Genomic DNA, 27,945 nt, shown 5'->3' on the forward strand with positions numbered 1-27,945 from the left:
CACTTTTAGCTTTTCTTCAGTAATCAAAACCTGCAAAATTGTGATGTAGAAATCTTAACAGGAAAACCTCAGGAGTGGCTGGAAGTGATAAGAAACTTTGACAACATGCTAAAACGTGGCGAAAAGGCAAGTTGAATGAAGTACAGTGCTTCACAAAAAAAATAAACAACAGCTGCAAAAGGAATCACTTTCTCCTAAATTTAGTGTAGTTTTTTTCTCAGCATATCATCAGAAATAAATAACAGAAAGATGTTCTATGTTATTAGGTTTTCCAGAATCCATTTGAAATAATTTAAGAATCTAGACAACAGAAGATAAAAGATGGATAAGGTTAATATAAAACAGTAGGATTGTTCAGTCCAGACTGCATGTGACAAATTATATACCTCCTTGAAAAATTTGTTAGGAGGCTACCACATTGAATACAGCCTTCATGTATGGTCCTACTTCTTCTTTGTCACTCTTCTTTTAATCTGACATCTGTTTGAGATAGAGTTTGCAGGGTGATGCCAGGAACAACCAAATGCATGTATTTGCATTGCAGTATAAAGAGAGACACTAATTTAATAATACTGGTGAGAAAACTTGTGCATCTTAAAGGAAAAGTAGCAGCGAAAATGATGTTCTGTTTTGTTTTGAAACTTGATCAATAGGAAACCCAACTTTCAATGATTTCCTGTTGGAGCTTATTCTGACAGAAAAGATGAACAGGCACACTGGAAACCAGCCTGTGGTTGCCAGCATTCAACAGCCTAATTTCTTTTGTCTTGTGCAAATAGAATGTATCATGCCTTATATGGGCTCTTACAGAAACTTGAGTTTTAGGGGAAAAAAGCCAAGCCTGCAGCCATTTGGGTCCTTTAATAGTTCCCACAGCATGTTGTCCCTCTGTCAGAGCTCCAGGAGTGGCAAAGGCTGGTCTGTTCAGTAGCTGCACACACTGAAATCTGCAGGCTGTGTCATAGCTTAGTTTAACTCGGTGACCTCATCTCTGTTCAGCAGCTTCTAGTAGCTGTTCTCTGTGCTTGCCTTGGTGATTTGAGCAGAACCCTGGTATCTGCAGCTCCGTCGAATGACTCAGAGTGCTAATTAGTCATAAAGAAGCTGTGTTTTCACAGAACTGGCACTAGCTGTGTTTGTTTCCTTCTCTGTAAAGCTAGAATTGCCTTCAGCCGCCTGGCAGTCAGGTCAGTGTAGAGGCATCACTAGTACTGTAAGGCATGGGGACAAGTTCAGTTCAGAAGTGCTGAAAATGGACATGAAAAGTACTGTTGTCAAGAAAAGTATAATCAGTAAGTATATGAGTGATTGGAAGTTCATGGGAGTGGTCAGCTGTGTACTCCCAAATATAATTTTTCAAGTTCTGGATTTTTTTCTCTGTTCACAAAATGAGAAAAAAACGCTAAAACCAAACCCAACCACCAAACAAAACAGAAACACCCCTTAAAAATCCAAACTATAAAGACAAAGTCCCACACTATCAAAACAACAGCAATCCAACCCAAACAAAAAAAAAACCCCAGACCCTTCTTTTCAAACTGTAAAGTGAGAGTAGCTGTACCAATTTCTTCAGAAGAGAAAGGGTAGAGAAGATAGATGACAAACACAAAACCTTGATAATGGTAGCTGAAAATGTCAGTGGACTGTCCAGAACTAGTAGAATTAAATACTCAGATTAGGACACTAAAAAAGCCTTCAGGAACCACAGGAGGGGAAATTCCAACTTCAGCGGTGTATTTGTCAGTAAGAATCATGGTACAGAAATGATTGCTGTTTTTAGGAACAGGAGACTCAGGAAACCTCCTCAGAATGTATGAATCTGTTCTCTTTATTTTGCTGGCAAATTAGGTACTGATAAAATTACTTCTGATCTGCCTTGCAAACAATAGCCAAATACAGTTAGTTCTGTAGTGAGTAGAAATTCTTCAGCAGTCAGGCTGAGGTCAGGCAACAACTGTAAAATACTCTGAGGTGTTCAGTAATGTAGTACCAAATGTAGCAAAAAATTATCTTAGCTTTGAAGATGTATTTTTCACTTGGAATACCTTCAATCACTGTCCTGTGAGGGATGACATCTCCACTAATTCCACCAACTCCATCAGTTGTGCTTCCTGAAGGAAGGCAGCACGCTCGGTGTCATCACCCCTCATTTGGAAGAAGTGGTACTGAAAGCACTGGGGGGAAGACTCTCACAAAGTGTGGGTCCCAGATGGAGGACTGGGAACCAGTACAGCAGCGTGTCTTGCACAGCATGGAGCTGTGTTCATTGGGCTATCTTTCCAAATGTCATAGCATTAATTTATCTGATGTAATTTTAAACTTCTGTCTGGAAAAGCAAGCAAAATGAATTGTCAGGTCCTTTGATTTTGATTTTTACTTACTTTTAGAGTGTGAAATCATCAGCTGTCATGCAATTTTACTTAAATATTGTTTGAGGATGCTTGTTTTAACACAGTAATTTTTAGCAATGCTCTTTACTGAAGATAGTGTATCTTCAGGAAAGATACACTATGTGAATGAAAGGATTTAAAACTTCCAGTTTTCTTACAATAAACAGCAAAGTCACACTGATTTTAAAATAGTCATATATTTCTATCCCAATTGTTGGCCACTCACCACGCCTAGCATTATTTTTTAGAAAAGCCAGACATTCTGAAGCTAACTGGAACATATTTTGAAGATAAATTCAAAGTCATTCACACAGTTTTGAAGATGGGAAGCTTGCTTTCTTTTTAACCTGTTGAAAGTTACTGTTTTCTTCCATTTCAGCCTTGTGCATTTGTTGTTAGTCTTATAAAACACTCAGAAATGCACCTGAGACTTTAAAATATTGTGGCCTACTTAAACTCAGCTTTTATTTTTGAATGACATGTATATTACATCTGTTTAAAAAAATTCTTTAAGCATTAGAAAATCTCCATTGGGTGTTTAATCATTTTTACTTTCTCTTTTTTTCCCCTGTCTTGTAGTTCTCCTGGCTTTGATAGATCGTATGGGAGATGCCAAAGACCAAGTTCGAGAGCAAGCACAGAATCTTATATTGAAATTGATGTGTGAAGCAGCACCACCCATGGTATGATTGCTTAATGCAGATTCAGATGGAGGCCTCCAGTGAGCTTATGACTTTTGTATGAACTTTGAACATGTCACAACATTATTGCAACTGTTAATGGTGTAAATATTAAAGATACTCTTAACAGATTGACACTGATGTATTGTTCAGCTAAAGATAAAAATCTTGGCACAATGTGATTCTGCATATTTTGCACATCATAGCTTAATTCTGAGTAGATGTTTTTATGCCACAAGACAGGGCTTTGTTAATTAAAGCATGTTTGAATCATCTTCTGGGTTTGGACAATGGGAATAAATAAGTTTAATTAGCTCCAAATTGATTTAAAATTAGATTTGTGCTTGAACACGTAGGACTAGTCCTACAATTAAGGTGCACATATTCTAACTTAAGAGAATCTGGCCTTCTAGCTGTATGACAACGATGCTCTGTGAACCATGGACAAACTGAGGTGGGAATAAGTTGCCCTTTGGCTTGTCATTTTTGGTTGTAAGGAGGCTTGGTTAACTCAACCTTCAGTTCTAAGCATTATGTGACTTCTGAGTGCTTAATCTTATATCTTGACTCTGTGAGTCTGAAAAATGGAAGACTGTTTAACAAGATTATATTATTGAATAGTGATGTTATTTGGAAGTCTGGAGACCCTGGATGTGAGTAAGAACTTATTGAGTTTTTAGTTCCTGAGGAAAATCTCTTTCTGAGTTCTAATTCCAGAGGTTAATAGGGAAAAAAAGGGTTTTGTATGTGCTAATAATTCCTGGCTTTGTTTATTCATAGATAAAAGTTTGAATGTTTGTGTGCAGTGAATATGATGTTGTGGACTATATTTGGAGTGAGAAAATTGTCAGTTGCTTTGTTTGCCTGATAAAGCATGTAGCATGCTAGGCTATTATAGAACATGTTTATCTCCCTTTGGTTACAGGTCTGATTGGGATTTAGGCATCAGGGTCTAGTAATATCATCCACAAAGACATTCCTTTATCTATTCACAGGCTGCAGTGTCAGTCATATTCATTGACCAAGAGACATGGCAGCATTTTTTGTGTCAAAGTGCTAGTAGTTCATAAATGACATGTTACTGTGCCCAAGATGTTCCCAAATATCTGGCATACAGACCAAAACCTCTACAGCAACAGTATTTGGACAAGTGCACAGCAGAGCACCTTGGAGATACCTTCATTTGAACAGCTGCTGATAAAGAAATTGTTGGTAGTTGCTTTGTGCTAAGCCCTTGTCAAGAAAGTTTTACATTGTTGGTCCATCTTTGTGCAGAGTTGTTAGGCTGTACATAGAGGTGATGGAAGGAAGTTTCCATCCCCTATGAAGATGACTCTGTGTCAGAAAGCGTATGAGTTTTGTGGGGTCCAAGGAAGAGCATGTGTGCATAAGACCAAGGTATGGCTCTCCTGCTAACTCCCTCAGGGTGGGAGAAGCCTGGATTTGGGTGTCTGCTCTCAGGAGAGCAGACATTTCAAAGTCATTACAACTTTGTATGAAAAGCATCAATATCCTCACAGCAGGGACCAAAACAGAAGAGTCTTTCCCGTGCCTCCAACACTGAACTACAGAGCTTTAGGCTCTCTGCTGCAGTGAAGCATCCCTTTAGAAGAGCTGAGTGGAATAATTTTTTTGAGGTTAAGTCCTATAAATTTTTTGAGGTTAAGTCCTATTAAGTCTTTCTAGTCAACTCACCTCGCCTCTTCTAGCATGTTGTTGAATAATATTTAATTTGTCCTGTTGTTAAATTCCTTTACTTGTTTTAGATGTTTGGAGGTTTTTTGTTCCTTTTATGAGCAAGAACTAGATGTAGCTGTTTATGGGCAGGAAGGCATAAAAATATAGGTGGTATAAATGTTCATGAAAGGGAAAAAAAGATTGACATCAGCTCTTGCTAGGAACTTCTGAGAGTTAAAATTTCTAAGCAGCCATTTGAATTTCTCTGCTTAAAAAAATTTAGTTCTTAAGGGATAATTCAGTGAAAGACGAAATTTCTCTTTAGTATGCTTTGTTTATTTCAGTAGTCTGCAGTTCCCTCTCTACCTATATTTTTATACATCTAGCAAGGAGATTTTCTTTTTTCCATGTTTGTCCATGACAGTGGGTTAATTGGAAGGATGTTTTCTTTGTTGTTAAGCTGTGCAGTTTTGGCAAGCCATGTCCTGCTCTAAGGTTTGTTTTCTCTAAAGGCAGTGAAGTATAAAACAAACAAACAAAAAACCACAGATGGGACAAAATTATCAAGCAGGGCTCTAATTGGAAAATTTTATGTCTTCTCTGAAGCATGCTACCTCATTAATAAAGAGCATGCATATTCCCTGCTCTTATGTTCTGTATTTGTTGATCAGCAACTGTTTGTGAGGGCTTTATATATATTTTTTTTGCAGAAAGCTGATTGCAATAATTAGTATGTAATACATTTTAGCAGCTTTCTGTGGCGTCATTATAGGTTGCAGTTGCAGCACTCCGGGGTGCAGTTGGCAGGAGGGAGGTGCCTGGGCTGCAAAGTGTGCAGCTGCTGGCAGTGTGCAGCCATCCATCGCTAGGCAACGCTGCCCGGATGCTGGCCGAGCTGCAATGGCAGTGCTGCAGCTGGGGTGAGTTGCAGGCTGAGCCTGTGCATCTGCTCCCAAGGAGAATCCCTGAGCTCCTCAGGTCCACATTTGCGCTTCCAACGGCCCTGATACACAGCTAGAGCACGGCAAGGAGATGGAAAGGTAACGGGATTAACCCAGCAGGCAGAGAGCCAGGGCAGGCAGAGAAAAACGAGTGCGCAAGGAGGTGAAGGAGGGTTTAGTGAGCCAGGGGATCGTACCACAGGAAGTGGCACCAGCACGGAGAGAACCGAAAGCAGAACAAAAATTGAAGCACAGGAATTAGAACGAGGGGGCAAGAAATAATCAAAAAATGAAGAAATAGATCTAAAGCAAAAGTAAGTGAGAAGTGGGACAGCAGGAGTATGGATAAGGACACGCTAAAATGGATGTGAGGAAATTTTGTCAGGGAAACAGAATATGAAGCAAAAAGAATATAGGAACTTCTGTTTGAATCAGTAGTTTGTGATGTTAATGTTTGTTTTGTGTGCATTAACTGTAACAATTCTGTATGTTTTAACAGCTGTTCCTCAAACAAGGCAGATACTCAGCTAGATTGCTGAGGGATATTTTTAGGAATTGGTTTTGGTCTAGAATTAATCGGTGTTGTGTTCCATATTGTGCATTTCATAAGTTCATTTTATCACTTTTCCAGTGGACCTGCCTTCTGTTATTTTTTTTTGCAACTATTATGAATGTAATTATATGGAATAGAATTACGTTGTATTGTGCACCTGGTAATTAAACACCATTATTTCTGCTTTTATAGTACATTTGGGAACGCCTTGCTGTTGGTTTTAAACACAAGAATTACCGATCCCGAGAAGGAGTGTGTTTATGTCTTGTTGCTACCTTAAACATGTAAGCTTTTTGTTTCTCTGGAGATGTAATGGTTCTATTCTTCTTCTGAATGTCATTTTTCTCTGAAAGTAATCCTTTAGGGAGTCTGGTTCAATTAAATTAATACATGGGAAAAATCAAACAACTTAAGTAACTGGATTTCTGAAAGAAAGACTAAAGTTACAGAAATTTTATTTTATTTAAAAGTAGACAAAGGGCTAGTAAGAGAGAGACGGAGCTTGGTTAATGTCAGTTTGTATTCTATAAAATCTAAACCAAAAGTTCACTTCAGCAAAAATTATTTTTTGTTTTTTTCTTAAAACACACTCTTTTCTTTTTTTTTTAGTTACGGTGCACAACCATTAATCCTCAGCAAGCTGGTACCACATCTATGTATAGCATTTGGTGACTCCAATAGTCAGGTAAGGATTTCAGTATGTACTGGGCCTTGAACAATTATACTTTGACAGAGCAGTGAAAGCAAAATAAATATAAGCATTCAAACAAAAGCTGATACGAGTGCTTGTGTGCAGCAGATCATTATTTTCTACCATGAGAAAAAGTAAACTCAATTTCTTCTTAATCAGTCCATCCACTGGAAGATGAAAGTAGAGTTGCAAAGGCAGCAGTATCACAATATACTGGTCCCTTTATTTTTGTCTTCAGAAGTTGAAACTAGTAATTGCTGAAAGCAGTTGTTTCTTACAGATCATGCTGAAAGGAAAAAAAAAAAAAGTTATTGATGCAAAAAATTACCTCCAGAAACAGCCCTTATGTGAAACCTGCAATAGTTCGCCAAATTTGCTGAAGTTAACATTATGTGTAATTATTTTCCAGTTGGAACTCAAATGGCATTTGAGAACATGCAAGGACTGTCATTAAAATCATTAACATAAGCAAAAACATCTGCAGTGAAAGTCAGGAAGTAGTTCCTAATGGTGGCATCTGAACCTCAGCAAGTCTGCCGGTGGAAATGGTTAAAATATCATTTATCCGAAGTTGTGTTTGAGGGAAAAGACTATGAATACAGTAAGGGAGAAGATAACATTGGTAGGAGATGGGCTTATAAACAGGATTGGTCGTCACCTAATTTCTGAATGCAGCAAAATTTTTGTCTCCTCTGTGCTGCATAGCATTTTTCTATTCCAGAAAAATTCTGTTGAGAATTTGTCTTGTTGGCTGATCATTAGTAAAGATGTAATTCACATCTTGCTAGAGCAATTGTATGTTTAGTCTGAACTGCTACAAAGAACAATACTAAATTCATTCCAGACATTTGTTATAGAGAATAATGGCATTTATTAAAATGCATTTTTGGCAGTTTTCATTGTGATGACCATTATTTAAAATTTTTAAAGAGGCACTCTATCTCCTTTCTTTCCCCTCTTCTTTCCCCTTCCACTGTCTTGCCCTATTCCCTTTGCTGTGCTGATGTCATACCACCTGATTCCAGTTGAAATAAATAAAGAAAATGCTGATCACTTTGGTCCACTCTTGTGGGCAGTCTTAGTCTTCCAGAAGGACGTTGCTGTGTGTCAAAACAGATGAAAGCAAGATGAAATGTCAAGACTGAGTGCATGAGCTAACTTTTGAAAGTATTGCCTGCTGTGAGCAAGTCCTAGATAAAGCACATTTTTCCACAGATGCCATTCTTACATCATATCCAGAAATTCCCTCTAAAGCTGTTATTTCTAGGATTTTTTACCATCTGGGGATGCTCTAACTTGGAACAAATGCTGTCTTGATATAACAGTTGTATTTCCTTTCCTTTTCACCCATATTGTTTCAACTGAATTGGCATACAGGGACATAGAAACTGTAAGATTAGTGGCCTGTCAACAAATGTTGTTTTGACTTCTGTAACCCTGAAATTAACAATTTAAACTGTTCACAGGTGAGAGATGCTGCCATACTAGCCATTGTAGAGGTTTATAGACATGTGGGAGAGAAAGTACGAATAGATCTTACAAAAAGAGGAATTCCTCCTGGAAGGTGAGCTAGCTGTTCTGATTTTGTAATTCTGAGCCATTTATGTTTTACTGTTCTTTATCTGAACTTTAAACTCACTTCAAACTCTGTTTTAAAATTACTGTAATTTTTATTTTATATTCTAGTTAGTTTTGCCTTTCAGTATAATGTTACTAGGGTTCCTGACTGTGTTGTATGTTGTTCAGTTTATATGAAAGAAAATTAGCCATTGTTTTGTTTCTAACTTTGACTAATTAAGAAAGCTAGACAGAGCTTGAAATTGTACTTTGTGAGAAAGACTGTTTATTCCATAAAATCTTTTAAATGCCTTGCTAGAACAATTTATACTTTTTAAAGTGTGTTAACCCCTTATATATTAGCATACCACTTTACCATCACCTCCATCTCACTTCTTGATTTTGATAAAGCTGAATATGTGTACTGCTTGGTGTCAGAGAGAATATCAGATGACTGCCTCATCAGGCCCATCTAAATAACTAGGAGCCCTAGTTTTTAATGGTCATTTGTGGGATAGTCAAATACAGCTTGATAATATATCAAAATATGTATTCAGCTCTGGGGCCTGCAACATGAAGAGGACATTGTTCTTTTAGTTTGGGGGAGGGCCACTAAATTGATTAGGGTGCTGGAGCACGTCTTCTATGAAATCAGGCTGATTGTTCAGCCTGGAGAAGAGAAGGCTTTTGGGAGACTTCAGAGCACCTTCCAGTACCCTAAAGAGGGCGTGCAGGAGAGTTGGAGAGGGACTTCTTACAAGGACGTGATAGGACCAGTGTCAAGGGCTTTAAACTAGAAGAGGATATGTTTAGATTCAATATTAGGAAGCAGTTCTTTACTGTGAGGATGGTGAGACACTGGAACTGGTTGCCCAGAGAAGCTGTGAATACCCTGTCCCTGTTCAAGGTGAGATTGGATGGGGCTTTGAGTAGCCTGATCTAGGGAAATGATCCCAGCCCATGACAGAGGAGTTGGAGCTGAATGATCAAAAACCATTCTACGGTTCTATAAAAGCACCATGGGAGAAGGGTGTTGAATTTATTCTTTCTTATTCCAGGCAGAGTTCAGCCTGTTGAGACACAAGTTTACCCTATGAGAATGAGAAGTTGCACACATTCTCTTCTGTTTAATTATAGTCTTGTTTTTAGACTAGTAATGGATTATATGGTTACCACAGAAGTTTAGGCCATATTATTGCTACAATTCAAAAAATTAAGTTTCCTAGTTCCAAAGTCCTAGTCCTTAAGTTCCAAATAAGTGGAACATATCCGAGAAGATCTTCCTTGCATTAAGATAGGGCCTTGGACATCTTTTTGAACAGGGAATAAAAGAGTGCAGATATCACAACCTTTTTGCAATGAATGTTGGGTCTGACTGTAACTTTAAGTTCAGTACTCACCATGTGGTACAAGCTGAGTACATCTTGGGATCCAAATAGGATTAAACACCATAGGTGCTTTGTATCCTAAGGACAATCAACAGCTTCTGATTTAGTTGCAGTAGGTGCCAAGTTGTTGTTTCTCCTGTCTGAATCAGCTGAATACAAAATTCGTCCTGATCTGAAAGCAAGCATGGTTGTATAATTTGCATTTACATAACGAATCAAGACTCTACTTGGTGCATGTTAAATGGGCTGTTGCCACTAAATCTCCAACAGTTTTGCACCTGACAGTCAGGACTAGTGTTAAATAGTACATGAGCTGAGTGTCAATGCTCTTCAGTAGGTTTTTCGGTTGGGATAAAGGGGGGAGTTATGATTTGCTGAGTTAAACATGAGACTGCCACTCTCTGTCTCTTCCATCCCTGACAGAAAGCAGAGTTCCTGTAGTCCCTTTGTACTCCTTAACGCAACTAAGGCAGCGTTTGACAAAGCTCAGGAAAGACAGATTAGCTCTGTGGTAGCTCAGACTGTTGTTCCTTCAGAGGCAGACCTCATTTAGGACGTTTCTTCCCCTGTGCCTGTCAGAGGTTTTCCTTTTGCTTAGATGCAGTAAAATTTTCAGGTGGTTATGCAGGAGCTATGATCTGTGGAAAAAAACCTTTGATGTAGAGTATCATCATTATTTTGAGAGGAATCTGTGTTCGTGTGTGTCTGGGTAGGTTTTAAGGGTTTTAAGTATTACAGATAATTTGTAGTTCAGACATGGCTGCTTTCAGTTGTTGAGTTCAGCCTTAAAGAACTGCATTGCAGCTCCTTTGCTGTAAAGTCAGTGCATTAAAAATTACATGTAAACATAAATATTAGCAGAAAAATCTATTACTTTAGTGTTTGGTGCACACATGAATCAACAGAATGTAGGCATGTTTAGTTTGCATAACAAATTACACATTACAGAGCTGAGTGTTGCTGCTTGAATGCACTCCATCCTAGAGCACTGAAAATAAGAGCTTCTGTCTGCTGAAAGGAAGGCAGGAAAGTTAATCAAGCATTGTTTTGAGAAATTGTTCAACTTCCTTAATTATGCAAATGGTATGTACATGTTGTGTCCATATAAAGCCAAATACAGTCAGTACTTTAATAATAGTAGGCTTAAAAGGTTTTCTAATCTGCACCTGGTAGGGTTTGCCTTCGTGGAAAATACTGGATTTTCTATAGGGCTTTACTGGACCTGTCAGAATCTAAGTAATGAATAAAACATTGGATCTTACTTTTGTAGTTCAATTCAACTTATTTACTATTTATTTTTCTTCAGTGCATTTCTCTACTGAGATTAATTGGTAAGTTTGTTTATAAATAAAATCAGTGAGTTCCTCTTTCTATTTGTTATATTTTAACTTAGAAATTTCAGATTATTATTATGCTTTTTGCTTGAAGCATGTACCTTTTCCAGAATGATCAGTATCAAGTCAGTGGTTGGAAATTTGGATGTTGTTTTCCCTTTTGTTATAATTGCTGCTGGAGAGGTTTGACAGTCTTTGGTGTCAGACTTGAAAGTAGTAGTCCTAATATATTTGTGAACACTGAAAATGGATGTTATGTTTATTGTTCAGTGAGCCAAAAATACTGAAGTGGTTTTGATCTCTATGGGCCAAACTGAATGTTTTACATTATGGAATCTGTGTGGCTGATCTGTCATGAATGGAAATAGTATATGTGGCTCTGGATGGCAGTTACTTAGCCTTAGTGTTAAAAGCTTTTATCATTGAGGAATTCATCTGACAAATTTCCCCACTGTTGCTTGAGAAACAGAAATGTAAAAAAACAGTCATTTTTTTAGTTCCTATGTCTAGGGCCAAAACTTCATTTCCTAAAATGTTGAAGCATATTGCAGTATGCATTTCTGAATACCACATTTTATGTGGTATGCACATTCTATTTATCTGTCTAGTTCAAGTTGTAGATGAGGTCCATCTGTGTGTCCAGATGTGGACACATGTCTTCGAGGTAGTTTTTTTTTCCCTTTGAAGGGGGAAATATGGAGAAAAAACTGCAAAGTTTCACATGGGCCATTTCCTGCTTCAGACTCAGTTTGGACATGAACAACAGACTCCTTACCACCCGTTCTTCTTTATCCTTCTGCTGTTGATAGGGGAGTGGTGCTCTTTTGCCTCTTCACCACAAGGTCCACACTTTTACGTGCCCACCTCTGCCTTTCATATGAACAGTTGAGCTCCATCAAGCATGGTCATGAATAATAGCTTTTCAGTGTGAAGTGTTGTGCAGATTCTGTGGAAGCATCCATGTTTCCATGGGTGTGCATGTCAGCTGTCTCCTAGCAGCATACGTATATATATTCCTCTTATTGCCCATCCTCACCACAGTATGTTAATATTTTGATTGAGATCTATCACCTGCTGGAGGAGAGGGTTTGGCAGGTTGCCAGGAGCCCCCATTTAAAGTGCTACAAATTCATGCATTCATTCATTTACTGACAGCCCATCCAGAAGTACCTGCTGTCCCAAACGTGTAGTCTTTGTCAATGGGGATTTTCCTGTCTATATGAGAAGCTGCAGAAGACCTGTCTATGCCTGTTTTGGAAAAGGAGATAATATTTCTGTCCACCAGTGACATGTGGTGACCTCAGTGACTTTAAATTGATTATGATTGCCACATCGAGTTGGGCTTGCAGATATGAGATGAAGGAGTAATAATGCTTCCCTTCTCAAAGAACGTTCCTTATTGCTGGTAAAACTGGTCTTCATCCAGCCCTGTAGAACTTCTTGGATTCCTCTTGTCAGGTTCTCTTCTGCCAGGAGCTGAACCTCCTGTAAACATTCTTAAATTGACGGTGGTTGCATTAATTTTAGAGACTCTTGCCCCTACTGGCTTGCTGCCTGTCACCATGTGAAGAAATGAGAAGAGAAGGTAGTAAGAAGAGCAGGGTGGGAGGAGAGGGAAGGAGAAACTTGCTGTGAGAGACTTTGCAAAGTAGTAGTTACAGATCCTGTAAGCTCTTCTAAAGAGAGGGTTGGTTCTGCAGTAGTGCTTTACCATGTTGACAGCTGTGTTATAATTGACTCTTCTGTTGTTGTTGCAATTATGACAAATACTATAGAGTGTGTCTCTGGTCATAACAACATGCTTTGGAAATTTGAGGAGTGGCAGTACTGTGTGTTGTTCTCCAGCCTGAACCATTGCCAATGCAGCATCCAGTGCTAGCAAACACTTTTTTTTTGGTTGTTTCTAGCTGCTTTATAAAATATTTTGCCCAGAGTGAGAGGCAACATGTATATTATTATAACATATTTATAAGGAAATGTTTTGCTTTTTGCTTCTGTTTAAAACACTCAGGGAAACATTTTTGAAAACAAAGTTCAAAAGAACAGGAAATATTTCTTTTCTTTTGAATTCTCTAAAATATTTGTGCCAAGTGGATAACATCAACTTTACAGGATATAAAAATCAAAGTGAAATTTTAAGGCAAATCTGTTAATCTCTCTAATAATATTTAGTTTCTCTCAGGATGACAGTTTTAGCCTTGCAGATATACTTAAGTCTTCCTCATTAACTAGGTAAACTGTTAATGCAGTGTTTGCTATGGAATCCAGCACTTTTGAGGGGAACTCAAAACAATCCCTGATAAACACAAATATATGAGGCAAACACATTAACTTCTTGTTATGAAAGCAAGATGGCCTAATGCATTATTATAGATATTGATTCTCATGTGAACTTCTCGCTTCATATGGTTGAAGGCACATAGCATGTTAATGGGATTTCATGTGTCATTAGTAAATTCCAGTACCCCAAAAACATTTCATTTCAAAAGTTTCACTTTTTCAAGTCGAAGTGCAGAAAACCCATTCCAGTATGTACTGCCTTTGGTGTGGAAAATTGATCTTTTCAAAACTTGATGTTTAATAGTAAAGCAGTGACATTTGTGAATTGCTGCCGTTTAAGACATTTTGCAATGGCTGCAGTGGTTGGAAACGCAATGGCGCTGCAAAAGGGAGTGGGGATAATAGGTTCCAGAGACGAGCTGGCAAGTGTGCTAGGGAAAGATTAGGCAAACTACTACTGAGCTACATATAGTTTTAAGATAAGTTGAGATGGTAGAATAACTGCTGGCTTGTGTGAGGGGTTATTGACTTAAATGATTAAGAAGGTTTTTGGTTGTATTGTTTTAGATCCTTGCAGTAGGGTAGGCCTTTTTGTGGAGATCTGTATGGTTCTTCTTGTTGGCCTACTAAGTCCAGGACAAATTTGCTCTGTAGCATATTGCTTTGAAGTATTTGGAAAGTAAAAATAATGCATCATGAGAGTCCTAAATTGTTGGAAAGGTTGAGGGGAAGGCTCAAATTTTGTATGCTGTTGTCCGTCTTTCATTATTTTATCACTCTCTTCATTATTAGGTAAATGAGGTTTATTAGATAAATGGGGTCCCATTGAGTGAAAGGGATATGCACGTCTCAGAGAATGTAGACTATGCAGTGAAAGTGCACTACCTCTCTACACAGATCATTGCATAAAAGTGGCGTGTACATAGTGAAATGTTGAAGTGAAATCTTTGTGTGTCCTTGACTTTTCTTCTTGTGAGAATTTTCATACCCAGGTGTAGTTCTTACCCATTTTTTTTGTTTTGTCATAAAACAGTTTGGATTGTGAAGTGTAAAGACAGACTAGTAGCGCAAATTTTGAATTGGGTAGTATAGTCTCTGGTTCTTCTGATGTAGCTGAACTGTACCTGTTCGGAGATCTGCAGACTGTCGTGTGATTTGTAGTTCATAACTTTGTAAATTTAAAATCAGGATTCAGTCCTGATAGTCCTTGAGCTAAAAATCCTATGTGCATGTTGCATATTACCATATTCCAAGTAATCTAAAATTCAGAGAAGTCTTTGGAGAAATACAAGAAAATATTCTCAATTGTTTGCAGCTGAACAGTGTCAGTACAAATCTGTTGTTAATGCATTTTTCTGGGAGATACTTCCACTGCTTTTATTGAGTTTCCTGCAGAAGTGATGAGAAAGGGCTGTTGAAGTGTTTTGCCAGCTTTCTTGATTGAACACCATTTTTTGCCTTGTGGGACTAGATTGCAAATGTAGGATTTGTGGAGTTTGGTTTGTTTGGTTTATTCTGAGTTTTATTTGTCTGTTTGCTGTTTACATGTAGCAAAGCATTTGCAGTGTATTCTCTATTGTGGCAGTTAAAATCAGTGGTGTATGGGTTGGACACATTTAAGTGTTTAGTGTATCTTAAGTTTAGAAGAAACTTTGGGTTTTTTTTTTCCCTGTGGAAGTGCTGACAAGCACAGAGCTCTTTTCATAGCCAAACTGAGGAAATTTTTGTGGAACAAAAACTTTGAACAAAATTATTAATAGTCTTGGAACAAATTAAATAGCAATCCTTTTTTTTTCTTCTAAGTGAACATTCCATAGTTCAAATTGTAACCTTTCATTATTGAGCATGAATAAATACATATATATACGCAATATATAGCCAATATGTGCTATTACTGAACCTGAATTATAGAAGGTTATTTTTAATCATGATAATAACAATACTCAATTTTTGTTCTTTGCTAAGTTTACTTTGTTTTCTATGCATTTCTGTGAAGATGCTCAGCTAAAGAAGAATCCTTTAGGAATTGTTTCTTCATACGCTTAACCTCTTGTATATTTTGAATTGCTGCTTCATATATGCTAATGAACTGATTTCTGTTTTTACCAGTAGCCAGTGGGATTTCAGAGATGTAAAAATCCTTTGTTTTTTTTTTGTTCTTTATAGGTTGCAAACAATCTTTGCAAAATTTGATGAAATAAGAAACTCTGACAATATGATTTTAAGTAACGTCAGTGGTGAGTATGAAAGACAGTATATTTATAATCAGCTTTAGATTAATGCAAGATAAGTATTTAAATACTAGCATTATCAGTGCGAGATGGATGAATAGCAACATGTAAATGCTAAGAAAATGAGACACTTGGTGAAACAAGCGTGTACACTTTACTGGAACTATTTGCTGGATTGTCAGAATACAATTGGAAAAGGTGTTGAAACTGCATGGAAATAAGCAGTGAATATTTAACGAGTTACAGATGTGCTCAGTAGAGGATAGAAGAATGCTGCAAAGTGTTCATGTATGGGAAAAAAGATCATATGAACCTTTATCATTAGTATGTTTCTAAGAGAAAAATGTACTTTGCTGATGGATGTGTTTGATACTTTCTCTGTTAAAACGATGCTTCATGGTTATAATACATGGAGTTTTAAATTACAGAAATAGTAGACTGCAGCATTCGAAGACAACTTAATTGTTGAAGTTAAGACTTCATTGAGCTTGAGCTCCTTAATTTGGTGTATTTCAAGAAAAGACAACCAGTTATGCAGAAAATCCCTGTTGCTTCTTACTGCTTTTTTAGTATGAAAATTCAATTTAAAATTGTAAAGTATTAAAAAAAAGTGTTACATAACAGCAAAACAAAGGAGGTGCTGTGGCAGTGGCTTTAGCATAGTCAGTTTTGGAAGCGTCATTGTCTTCTGCAAGGAATCAATAGATCTTGTTTTATTGGGAAGAGTTTCCGCATGTTAATTTGTCTTTCAAAGTAGCTATGTTGATTATGGTCCTGCTGTATCTAAAAAGTATAACTGTTCAAGAGTAGAAATATTTTGAGAAATGCATATAATTCCTAATGTCCTCAAATATACCTTTTTCATTTTAGATTTTCTCACACTTTTCTTGTTAGTGTGAAAACAGAAGTGACTGTAGGTTCAAAGGAAAGTGTTTTTGTAACCTTTTATTTGACATAGCAAGAGTTTTTATGCTGCATTTTGCTTTGAAATAAAACATTGCTGTTCTTGAACATTTAAAAATTGTTTTGTAAAACTTTCTATTTTTCTAAAAAACCCACAGCATTCTAATTTGGGGAAGAATGTTTTACATAAAAATGTAAATGTGTATTTTCTGATAGATTGTAAATTTACTCATTATGAAAGGGTAAACCATTGTCTTTTGCATTTAACATTAACAGCTGCGTAGGTTTCATAGGTTAGAGAGATTCAGAGATGTGTTTTACATGTGTATTTTTTCTTTTGGTAGTTCTCAGGAGAAGAGAGAAAGTCACAAAGGGGAATATAAGCATTGAAATAATTTAAATATATGAAAATATATATACCACATTGCTGGAGTAGTTAACATAGCACTTCTGTCCTTTTTGTCTCCATTTAAGAGAGTTAAGACAGTTTATTTTGAAGCTATATCTCATGTGCAAAACACAGATACTAATGCTGAGCTATGATAGTATAAACCATGTATTTTGTCTTGTAGGTGGCAGTTTCTATGCAAAAGTTACTGTGATTCTGTTTTGGTACCATAAATGTCAGAATCCCTCTTAATACGTTTCAGTATTTTTACTTGAGCCTAGTTCATCTGTTCCTTCCATCTAGGCAGTTTTTCAATGTTATTGAAAAGGTATTCTTCCATTGTTAGTGCTTTATCTTGGCTTTGTGCTTCATTATTCTCTGAAGGACAATTTGTATTTACTGCTTGCACGTGTAGATTTAAAGTCACTGTTGAATTCCTGTAGCCTTGGTTCCAACTTTTCTTTCAGGAGCTTTATCAAATATCTCTGGATAAAGGCCAAATTTTAGTGGCTAAATATATCTGTTACAGTGTTGAGGATTTTTTTTTTTTTGTGCTTTGTATATTTTGTAGGGTTTGGGATGGTGGGGGGGAATAGGGTTGTCTTTCCCAAGTGGGGGAAGGCAGAAACAGAGTGGAAAGCACAAAAACACTTCAACTGGCTTTTATATCATTAAACTCCATAGTGGGCCTTCTTAACAGCAAAAGGAATGGCTTTTTGCCTGGTGGAGTTACTGTCCCAAGTAGGGTGCCTGTACTGATGGGGGTCCTGTTCAGTGTGTGATGGATAGGGAGGAACTTGTTAATGCAACCTCGGAAGATGCCATCTTCTTCATAGTCCTGAGTTGCACTGCTGTGGTAGTAAATATTTGGTGTGTTGACCTAGTTTCTGAGAATCCAGAGATGTGACTTAGGATTCTCTCATCAAATAATACCAACGTCAGTTGTTCAGTCTTTTTATCCAGCATGTACTTAGGAAGGAAAAAGGAATAAAGAATCAAAGCTTGCAGCTTTTAACAACATGAATACAAAAATATTTTCCATACTATATTGCTAGTCAAAACAAATACATATTTTAAAAAATACATTAGTACTAACATGATCTAACACTTGAGAGTTTTAAAAAACATCATGTTGGTATGCTTAGGTATGTGGGAGAAATACAGGTAGGACAGGAAAAAGTCTCCTTCCTGCCATCTTAGCACACTGGTAGATTTAATATCCTACCTTTTCAGTGTGCTAGAGGGGATCTAGTGAGAACAGTCCCTTTAGTCTTATATTACCTCTTTCCTTTATTGAATCTGGTCTGTGATGGAATGGTAAAGAGGAGGGGGAGAACGAGTTACCATTAGGGCCTGACAGATCCTCTTGGAGAGTAGAGGAGGTGAAAGGCACATTAAAACACTTATGGATGGAATAATTTGGGTGGGATGTAACTGTGTTTTTGTTAAAAAAAGGAGTTTCAAAAGCCAACATATGAGGAGGTGCCATGTCTAACAAGGGAACTGGGTAGGAATCTTAGTGCTTTTGCTTGATGAGAGTGGCTTACAGCCTTAAATAATATCCCACTGCTAGCTTGCCTCTCCAGCTGACCCTTGATTTTTCATTTTTTACTCTAAGATGTGTATAGTAAAATCAGAGATAATTTCTCTAATGTGAATTATGTGAATGAATGAGCTGCTATGCAAACCTTGGGATTTATTTACAGTCATAATGATGTGTATTGAAAGAATCATATCAGGATGTTTGCCTGTTAAGCAATATCTTATGCGTGCTGCTAGTTTTGCCCTTTCACTCCACCAGAACTATATGTATGTAGCCTTACAAACTGGAGAAGATTCTTTAAAGCATTCCCCACTTCCCCCCCCCCCCCCCCCCCCCCCCCCCATTTTTCAGCAAGTTAATGTTCATTGCTATGGAAACAGAACTGGCAGCCAATCTCAGCACTACAAAAGCACTTGTTTCTGCTGCCTGAGATTTGTAAATACTGTATTCTTTAAGAGAATTCAAGCAGACTCCTATATCGGATAGTAGTGTCATTATTGAGACAGGGAATTAAAACAAAAGTAGGGAAACTATTAATACTGAGCTCCCTGCTGCACTCAGCAGAATGATTGGGCTGAAGATAAATTGTACATCTCTAGTCAACCCGTGCACTTTTTCCATTTTAATATTTAATGGCTCAAAGGACTGGCTTTACAAACACAAAATATGACAGGTAGGATATGTGATGTTGCTATCATGGTGTAGGGGAGTTGTGTTATGGGTGATAGAGATGCAGCTGAAATACATGTTCTCCTGGAAAAAAAAAAAGAGGCAAATAAAAATCCATAGCACTAGTGTGTATCTGTTTTTCCACATTACACGATTGTTTTTTATTTCCCTTTGCTGTTTTCTATTTGGAAATATAGTTACTATGGAGACAGTGACGACATACTCTTAATAGAGCTCACCAGTGCAGCACAACATGAATATATATCATTTGGGAATACTGGTGATAGCTGCCGTGATTATTTTATAGAGGTTTTGAGCCGCATGTATTCCTTTGGCATGCTCAATGCAAGTGGTCAAAATGTAGCCACATCATTTTCAATTTCAGCTGCTCTTCCTGATGGCTTATCATTTTAAATAGGAAATTTTACTGACCGGTGAAGTGTACTGGTCAGTTCAAGCCCATTTGGAAGAAAAGGGCCTCATCAGGCTGATGCTTCCACTGGTTTTAAGGAATTTGACTGAGTTTTTGGATTATTAGTACAGGGAACTGTGTCTGGCTCCTTGCAAATGCATGGTTCTCATGCTCTGTGCAACAGCATATGTTGCAGTCTGCCTGTGTTTTAAACTTTTCTATTGGCAAAACTAACTAAATTGGTAGCACTTACTTGCTACTCTTTTTTATTTTGATCACTGTTGGATTGCACTCTCTAGTCTCAGCACGTCACCCAAACGATACATTCGGGTAAAAACTCTGATCAGCAGCTCAGGCTCTGGGCAGGCTGTCATTGATGCTCCCCAGCGTGTGTTGCACGCATGCTTTGGAAGCAGTTTCTCTTTTAAAGTTGCGGGGGGGGGGGGGGGGGGGGGGGGGGGGGGTGGAGTTCCAAACAAGTCTTCCGAAAACTCAGAGAGGCAGCAGCTTTCTTCAACGGAGCCATTTCCTACTTCCTGTATCTTTATTGTTTTGTTTCATTTCGTTTTATGTTACGTTTTGGTTGATCCCTGTTCTGCAGTGCGCTCGTCCTTAACCAAGGCCCCTTCTTCTCCTCTCACTTCATCTTCCGGGTGGTGGTGGGGGGCAAAGCTTCCCCCTGGGGTGTGGGCTGTCCCCCCGTGGCGGGGGCTCCGGCGGGCCCGGCGCTTGCCGAGCGGCGGGGGGACCCGGCGGGCACGTGACGGCGGGGGCGGAGCGCCCGGGGGGCCGGGCCGGGGCCGAGCCGGCGCGGAGGCTCCCTCTCAAGGCGGGACTGCTATTTTGAAGCGAGGCGGCGGCTGTAGCGGCAGGGGGCCGGCAGGAATCCGGCGGGGATCCGGCCGGGAGCCGCCGCGTCCGCCCTCCCGCGCCACCGCCGGGCATGATGGCTGTGGGGGACGGTGAGTGGGGACCGCCGTGCCCTTGGGGACCCGCGCAGGGCTGCGGGGCTTCTCGGCAGCCCGGGCGGGCCGGGGAGGTTGGTGTGGCAGGTTGGTATCTTGGGCTGACAGGCTTGGCTTCCGCCCGAGCCAGGCGCTGGGAGATGGATGCTACGTACAGCAGCCGGAGGGTTACCGGGGCACCGAGCGTGGCAGCTTCTGCCTTTCTTGGAGTTTTAACCGTGCCTGGGTTTCTAGGATGGCCCGTGATCTCAATTATTTACTACTCCGGCAGATTCCGCTGTGCATTTTAATGTTGGCGTTGTGTTTACCCCTCTCGCCTCGGTGTTACTTGTGTTGGCCACCTCTGCAAGATAAGGCAGAATTTACTATATTGCTTTGTAAACAAGCGGATGTTAACCTGCCCTGTTGTGTGAAGAAATTCATACTTATTCGGCGTGGCCATAAAAGAAGAGCCTTGCTGCTAGAGCTGGGGATGTATATTTAATAAAGACATGGGATGTTACTACATTTCCTTCACTGCACAGTGTATTGTTACACAAACCAATGGAAAGTAGGTCAGTAAAGCAATGCAGACTATATGGTTGTGTTTTCGTTAAAAACTGGGTGTATGTTTTATCTTCATGGCACCACTTGGGTTTGTGTGTCAGCCAGGTTCTCTGAGCTTAATACCTTGATGACTTTCTATATATGCGTTATTATCTTTAGAGATACTTGAGGCGCATTCATTGGACTTGCAGCAAGTTTAGGGATGAGGTAGGATGGCTGTGCTTTTATAAGGGACTACATATGCAGATTTGCATAAATAAGATGGTTTATAAAGATCACAGATTAAGATTAAATCTTTTGTCTGGATTTGCTGAAACAGCAGCAAACAGTAGTTGTAAGAGTCCTGAGAGAGACCCTTTATTGAGGCAACATGAAATGTGTGTTTTTCATTTAGTTCTTTCATATGTCAGAGACTGAAAGAGATAATGAGTGTGACTAGAGCAGTGAAATTATGTCTGGACTGTACAGTCTAAAAAAAAATATGGGCAGTTCTCTGATGTTTGTATTTTTGTCATTTGCAAGGTGCAAGGGAAGTAATGGTCTTTGTAGAACTGAATATGTACCAAGTTCACTCTTGCTGAGATTTTTTTGGGGGGAAATGTTTTTCTTCATCTTTGTTTCCTTCCTGTCAAGCAACACAGTTCTCCATGGTGTAAACGTCAATTGTGGTAACTTGCAGATTAAGAATACAAGTTGTAGCATGTTAAGAAATAACTGCATTCTCTAGGCAAAGCTGTAGGATTTTTGTGCTTCTGTAATGGTTGAGGTTTATAAAGTGAGGGTGGTTGTGGAGCTCTCTTCTGTATAATTTAATTCGTCATTAACAAAGGCACTAAGAACCAAGTACTGTTCAGGCAGTCAGCTGACATTCTGTGTAGGAGCTTTGAGCAATAATGCCAGATACAATTAACAGTGTGTAGGATGATTATGTAGCTGTTGGTCTTCTTAAAACTACTGCTTACCACATTTACAAGGAATTCAGTCTTCTGATGTTGTGTTACGAAACTGCAAGGGAAAACAAAACCTTAGTTGCTGTTAAGAAAAATTCTTAATCTTTTTTTCTAAATTTAACGATGGTTTGGCTGAGGTCTTTTGTTTTGCAAATATTCTGTATATCCTCCTAGTATATGCAACATAGAAGAAAATGTTTTAAGGTTAGTGATTCTGCACACTTTGAGAAATGTCTTTTCTCGGCAAAATGTCACTTTGTTGTGGCCAGTATGTATGTTTAACTTAATATTTGTGAGACAACGCTGAAGGCATTGTGCAGATATTCATAGAACGGATTTTTTTACTTGTCTTACTTGGTTTGCTCACTTAATCAGCCTGGATGTGTTACAGAATTGCAGAGTATGTTTGGAAATGCTTTTTAAAAGTGGCAATGCCAATTTTATCTTGAATGCAAAACATTGGCTTATTGGAACTTTCTGGATTTTTTATTCCGGTTTTCTTGAGCACAAGCAGAAATGTAAATAAAAGGTGATGCTTACCAGTTGAATCTTAATCTGATTTCTCAAGTGAAGATTAAAGGGAAGAACCAGATTTTCTGTTTGCCCCCATGTTAGCTGTCTCAAACTCTCCAACCTATTGTTGGAAGAATGTGGAGGGGGAAAAAACAATCCTGCGCTTGTGGCCCAGCAAACAAATGGACCGTAACTTCTACTGTAGTGAATGCATGCCAGTGGGAAAGCATGCGCTGCCTCAACCTTAAAGACATTTCACATACTTGTGTGAGTGGAGGTCTGTGATTGCCCTGCAAGTTGTGGAGGCTGCTGAGGAAAACCAGCCAGGAACGGTTCCTCGCTCTGGTTTCCTTGTTCCTTGGGGAGGGTAATGCATCTCTGCCATTATCTGTTGGTAACCAGATTAGGCTGCTGAGGAGGTGGTGAACGGAATCGCATTGTGCACATCGTGTTGCACGTTGTTTCCTCACCTTTTTGGCAGTCTTTGCTGTTACCCTGTGATTTCGTGGGTAAAGGACTGCCTTGATCCCATTTGAACAAGGTAATTAGGTTAAGGACAAAATTATCTGTCTAAAACTACAAATGGCCCTATAGGGAAGATCAGACATAGGTTTTCTTAAGATGTACTAAACATATTGCAGTACCAGACATAAGGTATTTGAGTGCTATCTGAAAGTATATAATCAGCTTTGTAAGAGGACACATTTGGTACACACATTTGTTGCACTAGTGTATACAGTTTTGTATCATATAATGAATAAGCACTTCTTTATTAGTGTATTTTTATGTAAATGGCATACAGTGTAATGATGTTTCATGACCTTATGCACTTGTCAGATTTTAGATGATGAAGCATATGTGACTGGATCATGAATAGAAATTATCCTTCTATCTTACTGCATATGCATATCAAATTCTGTGTTTTGTCTTCTTTCAAAATACTTGATTAATGTATGCATGGTCCTAAAGCATGAGAACAATTAATCTTCCATTCCCTGATGTTCTTCTGAGGGAAGGCTGTCTTCCTAAGTCTTTAATCTGATTAACTAGTTTCTGTCAAGTGTGGGTGCTGTACAGCTTTAATATTTTACTTTTGACTGAAAAGGGGATTGGACATACTAACATTACAGAAGCTACAGTGATGTTTGAAACATTAGCTTGATTTAAAATATATGTGTTATTTTAGTGCATGTGGATTTCTGAGGTTTATTTCTGATTTCTCTTATCCTCTGGTAGGAGGCTTTTTAAACCAACAGAGTCCTGTGAATGATGATGATAAAGCAGTTGCTACACTGGCCTAGAAATTGGTCAGGCTGTAACTGTGGTGCTTTGTACCATTCAGAGCTGTCTCCTGGGTGTGGGAATATAAAGAGTAGCAGAAGTTTTTGTGGGATAAAAGCATATCACTTGTTCCCTTTTCTGTTCTTGTTTGGGCCTGTGCTTTCTTTAACATGCTGACTGCACCTGCACTGGCTCCTTTTACTGTAGTTGCTCCCCACTACTCCCCTTCTGTTATTAGCAGTTGGTGGACACACTGGTTTGAGACATGGCTGTGCCTGAGAGAGCAAGGACAGATACCGTGAGCTGGAGTGTGATTCCTGTTCCGAACCAAACCAGTGCAAAGCTACTTTTCACAGTAAGGTCATATGCTACTCCCAGTGATTAACATAGATTCTGAGTTGTGTTTTGTCTATAGAGTGCAAGTACTGTTGCTAGTAGCAGTAAAAGAACAGTGGGAAAGTGAAGCAACTGAGTGGGAGAAGGAGGGAATGTGTAAACAAGCCAAGGGCTATATGAAAAGATACTACTGAGAGAACAGATGAATACAGCAATGTTCAAGACTGATGTGAATAGAAAAAATAATTCAAGGAAGAATTCAAGGTGCAACTCAGGGCATTTTTTTATTTAAAAAACAGAGCTGCAAACATATGACAGTTGTTTTCTCAAAACCAGCATAGCTTCTAGAATGATAAGTGCACCTGATTTTTTTTATATGTGGTAGGATTATAACTACAAGTTTTGTCTTCCTGTTTCTAAATTACATTTTCAAAATGTCAAGAAATTTTTTGGGTAGTGGTGGTAGTTGTTGTTGTTTTCATTAAACATGAAACATGCGTTCACTAAAAAGATTTCCAGATATGTTTAATCTATCATACAAAAGTGTTTGTTTGGAGTGCTGGAGTCAGCTTTTATTAGCTTTTAAGAACAAGTTACGTAATAAAAATATATTTTTGTGTTTTCTGTTCTATCTGCATGTTTTTGATTATTCCAGACTATTGGTAATATTACACTTTTTGGTTGTTTGGTGGGGGGTTGTTATTGTTATTATTTTTAAGGTACATTTTGGGGGAAAACAAACAAAAAAAACCCCAGTTTGAATTGTGAACAGACACAGAAGAAATTTAATGCCTACTAAGGGTTTCCTTTGATAGATGTTGCAAGAATCTTCCACTTGACTGATTAGATATTTGCCTTGCAGGGTTTATTTTCATCTTTTGTTATCTATGAAATACCAGGAGTATTTCCTTACTGTTACATATTATTTTTAATAAAATCTTCCTGTGGTAAATACTGATGAGCAAGTAAGCTACATTTGGATAATTTCAGTATCTGAAATGCCTTCTGAGGTGAAGGGTCTTCTGTAGTATTGACCTGAATCAGAAATTCCATTCTGTGTATTGTACTTATAAAAGCATATTAGTTTTAAAGACTTGTGTTTTGGATTTTGTGTCTGCTTTCTTTGCCCAGCTTGTTCATCAGAATACACTTATATAGCAACAGCTGGAAAGAACAGTCGATAACTTGAAGTGCCTTTTAAAAACAAGCTATATATGTAGACTCTGACAAGAAATAACTACAATTTACAACTCACAGGAATTTCCCAGCTATATGGAGTGTAGACAACAAGATTGTAATGGTACCAGAATTTTTCTGGTACCTCTTCATGTATATTTAATTGATGTAAAAATGCTTTTGTTCAACTGAGAAACCCTTAAAAGCCCTCAAAGTAGTTGATAGTTAAAGCCTGAGGAAAGGTGAGAAGGGCTGAAATTGTAGAACAAAGCTCTTAACAGAAAAACCTAACTTTCTTCAAATTAGGTATTTTTGCTTTCATCAGATGTTAAGAGCTCCATAGTGTTCCGTGATTGCCTAAGCAATGAGCATGAGTAGATTTCTATTTGACAAAAAATCTTTTTATCATTATGGATTGTTTTGTTTGTTGACCTGATAAAAGTCCTTTTGTCAATGAACTTACACAATGTGAGGTTTGCTATTGAACTTAAAGGTCAAACTTTCTACATTTCTGTGTAGGTTGTTTTTGTTTAAAATTTCTTTGCATTGTCGAGTCGATTTTTACAAACTCATTAGAAACATTACGAGAAACAGTCTCTGTATATTATTGGGGATTGGGTCGTGTTCCCACAAAATTAGAGAAATGGCAGCTACTAAAGCTGCCTAGCCATATACCAAGCACTCCAGATTTTCCAGATCTGGTGTTAGTTTTTTAGCTTCCAGGGTGCTGGTGGATGAGAGGCTGGACATGAGTTGGCAATGTGGACCTGCAACCCACAAACCCAGTTCTGTCCTGGGCTGCATCAAAAGCAGTTTGTTTAGCAGGGCAAGGGAGGTCATCTGTTCAGTGAGTTCACCGGAAGCCACAGAGATGATCAGAGGACTGGGGCAGCGCTACTATGAAGACAGGCTGAAAGAATTGGGATTGTTCAGCCCTGAGCAGAGGAGGCTCCAGGGACACCTCACAGCACCTTCCTGTACCTAAAGGGAAAGCTGGAGAGGGGTATTTTACAAAGGCATGGCTTTAGCTGAAAAGGTATATTTAGACTAGAAATTCTTAATTTGAGGTGGTGAGGCACTGGAGTGGGCTGCCCAAAGAAGTTGTGAATGCACCATTTCTGGAGGAATTTACTGCTGGGTTGGGTGGAGCTCTGAGCAACCTGGTCTAGTGAAAGGTGTCCCTGCCCATAGCAGAAGGGTTGGAACTAGACAATCTTTTAAGATCTCTTAAACCCCAAACCATTCTATGATTCTATGTTAAGAGGTCCAGTTTGAGGAGAGTTGGGCCTCTTAAAACTACTGGTTTTATTACCCACAAGTGAAATGGCAGCATTGAGAGTAAAATAATTTGCCATATTTTCTCAATCTCACTTCCGACTATGTGAGGCAGAGATCAGGTGGGTGAAAGGCCTTTAACAACCCCTTTCATTCTGTTCTGTGATGTGCATGTTTTCGTGTACAGATACTAACTTTTAATTCCTAAACTACATGGATCTAAAATGCAGAAAAATAAATTTCTCAACATTTTATCTGCTGTGTGCTCATATTGCACTTTCTGCTTCTAGGATCTATGTTTTATTTGTCATTCTGCCTTGCTGTTTTACATTTGCATTACATGAACATGCAAGTTGAGTTGAACATGCAAAAATTGGCCACAGTAAAAACTAATGCAAATGTTAGCTGCTACCATGATCTCTCTGATGGTAGACTTACTGTCAGGCTCTAATAGTAAATCCTAATTTAAGCTCCCCATTTGTAAACCTTCTCATTGATATTGTATATATCCAGTGCCCCTTCCCTATCACATACACTTGTGATATACATTAAAGATGAATGAACATGGTACTTATGAGTGCCTCTCTTACCCTTGCTGTGATGTAATTGATAGTTTGAAAATTCAAGTCATTAAGCCCAGGTGCTTTTGTGTCACTGAATTAAGTACTGGAAATGTCCTGAATTTAATAATTTCTCAATGGGTATCAGTTGTTTGATTGACTTAGCTGCAGATGGGTAAATATGGTGGTTCTTTTTGTTACTTTCTGAACTTACATACATCAATAATGCTAGCCATATTATTGCATTTTATGGATAGTGGTTTCTAGATAAAGCCTACTTTTATGATATATATATATATATATATTGGTTTTAAAATAGGTCATTAGATTGACTAAAGAAAATGCTGGTGCTATGTGGGAATCCAGGGCATCCCTGTGGCTGCCCTGGAAGGTCTGGAACCCTGGCAGGGGGTCAGAAACCCCCCTGTACAGAGCCTCGAGAGATACTGTCTCTGATCTCTGTCCATGGAAAAGAGTTTTCAGTTTTACAGGATGAATTACAAGCTCTGAGTGTTTGATATAAGTAGTAATTAGTGTGGCACAGGTGCAAAAGTAGAATTTCAGGATTCTAGGTAAGGGGTTCAAAGGAGGCAAGATGGAGGAAACTGGGCGTGCCTTGTTCTTCTTCTTCATGCCCTCCATGTTTCACTGTGGTGTTGGCATTTTTCTATTGGTTTGGGCTGGGGACACACCGTTCAACATGGGC

General features: G+C 38.6%; 1 protein-coding gene across 7 annotated transcripts in view; it reads left to right on the top strand.

Annotated features, from left to right (window-relative positions):
- The window catches only part of CLASP2 (cytoplasmic linker associated protein 2), a 144,254-nt gene that overhangs the window by 21,160 nt on the left and 95,149 nt on the right, over positions 1 to 27,945 (top strand). For all 7 annotated transcript variants that reach the window (XM_053966418.1, XM_053966426.1, XM_053966435.1 and 4 more), the window contains exons 3-7: positions 2,970 to 3,073; positions 6,434 to 6,525; positions 6,851 to 6,926; positions 8,399 to 8,496; positions 15,658 to 15,728. In XM_053966418.1, the coding sequence (XP_053822393.1) occupies positions 2,970 to 3,073; positions 6,434 to 6,525; positions 6,851 to 6,926; positions 8,399 to 8,496; positions 15,658 to 15,728 (441 nt within the window). The remainder of the gene's footprint in view (positions 1 to 2,969; positions 3,074 to 6,433; positions 6,526 to 6,850; positions 6,927 to 8,398; positions 8,497 to 15,657; positions 15,729 to 27,945) is intronic.

This window comes from Vidua chalybeata, chromosome 1, assembly GCF_026979565.1.
Source record: "Vidua chalybeata isolate OUT-0048 chromosome 1, bVidCha1 merged haplotype, whole genome shotgun sequence".
NCBI lineage: Eukaryota > Metazoa > Chordata > Aves > Passeriformes > Viduidae > Vidua > Vidua chalybeata.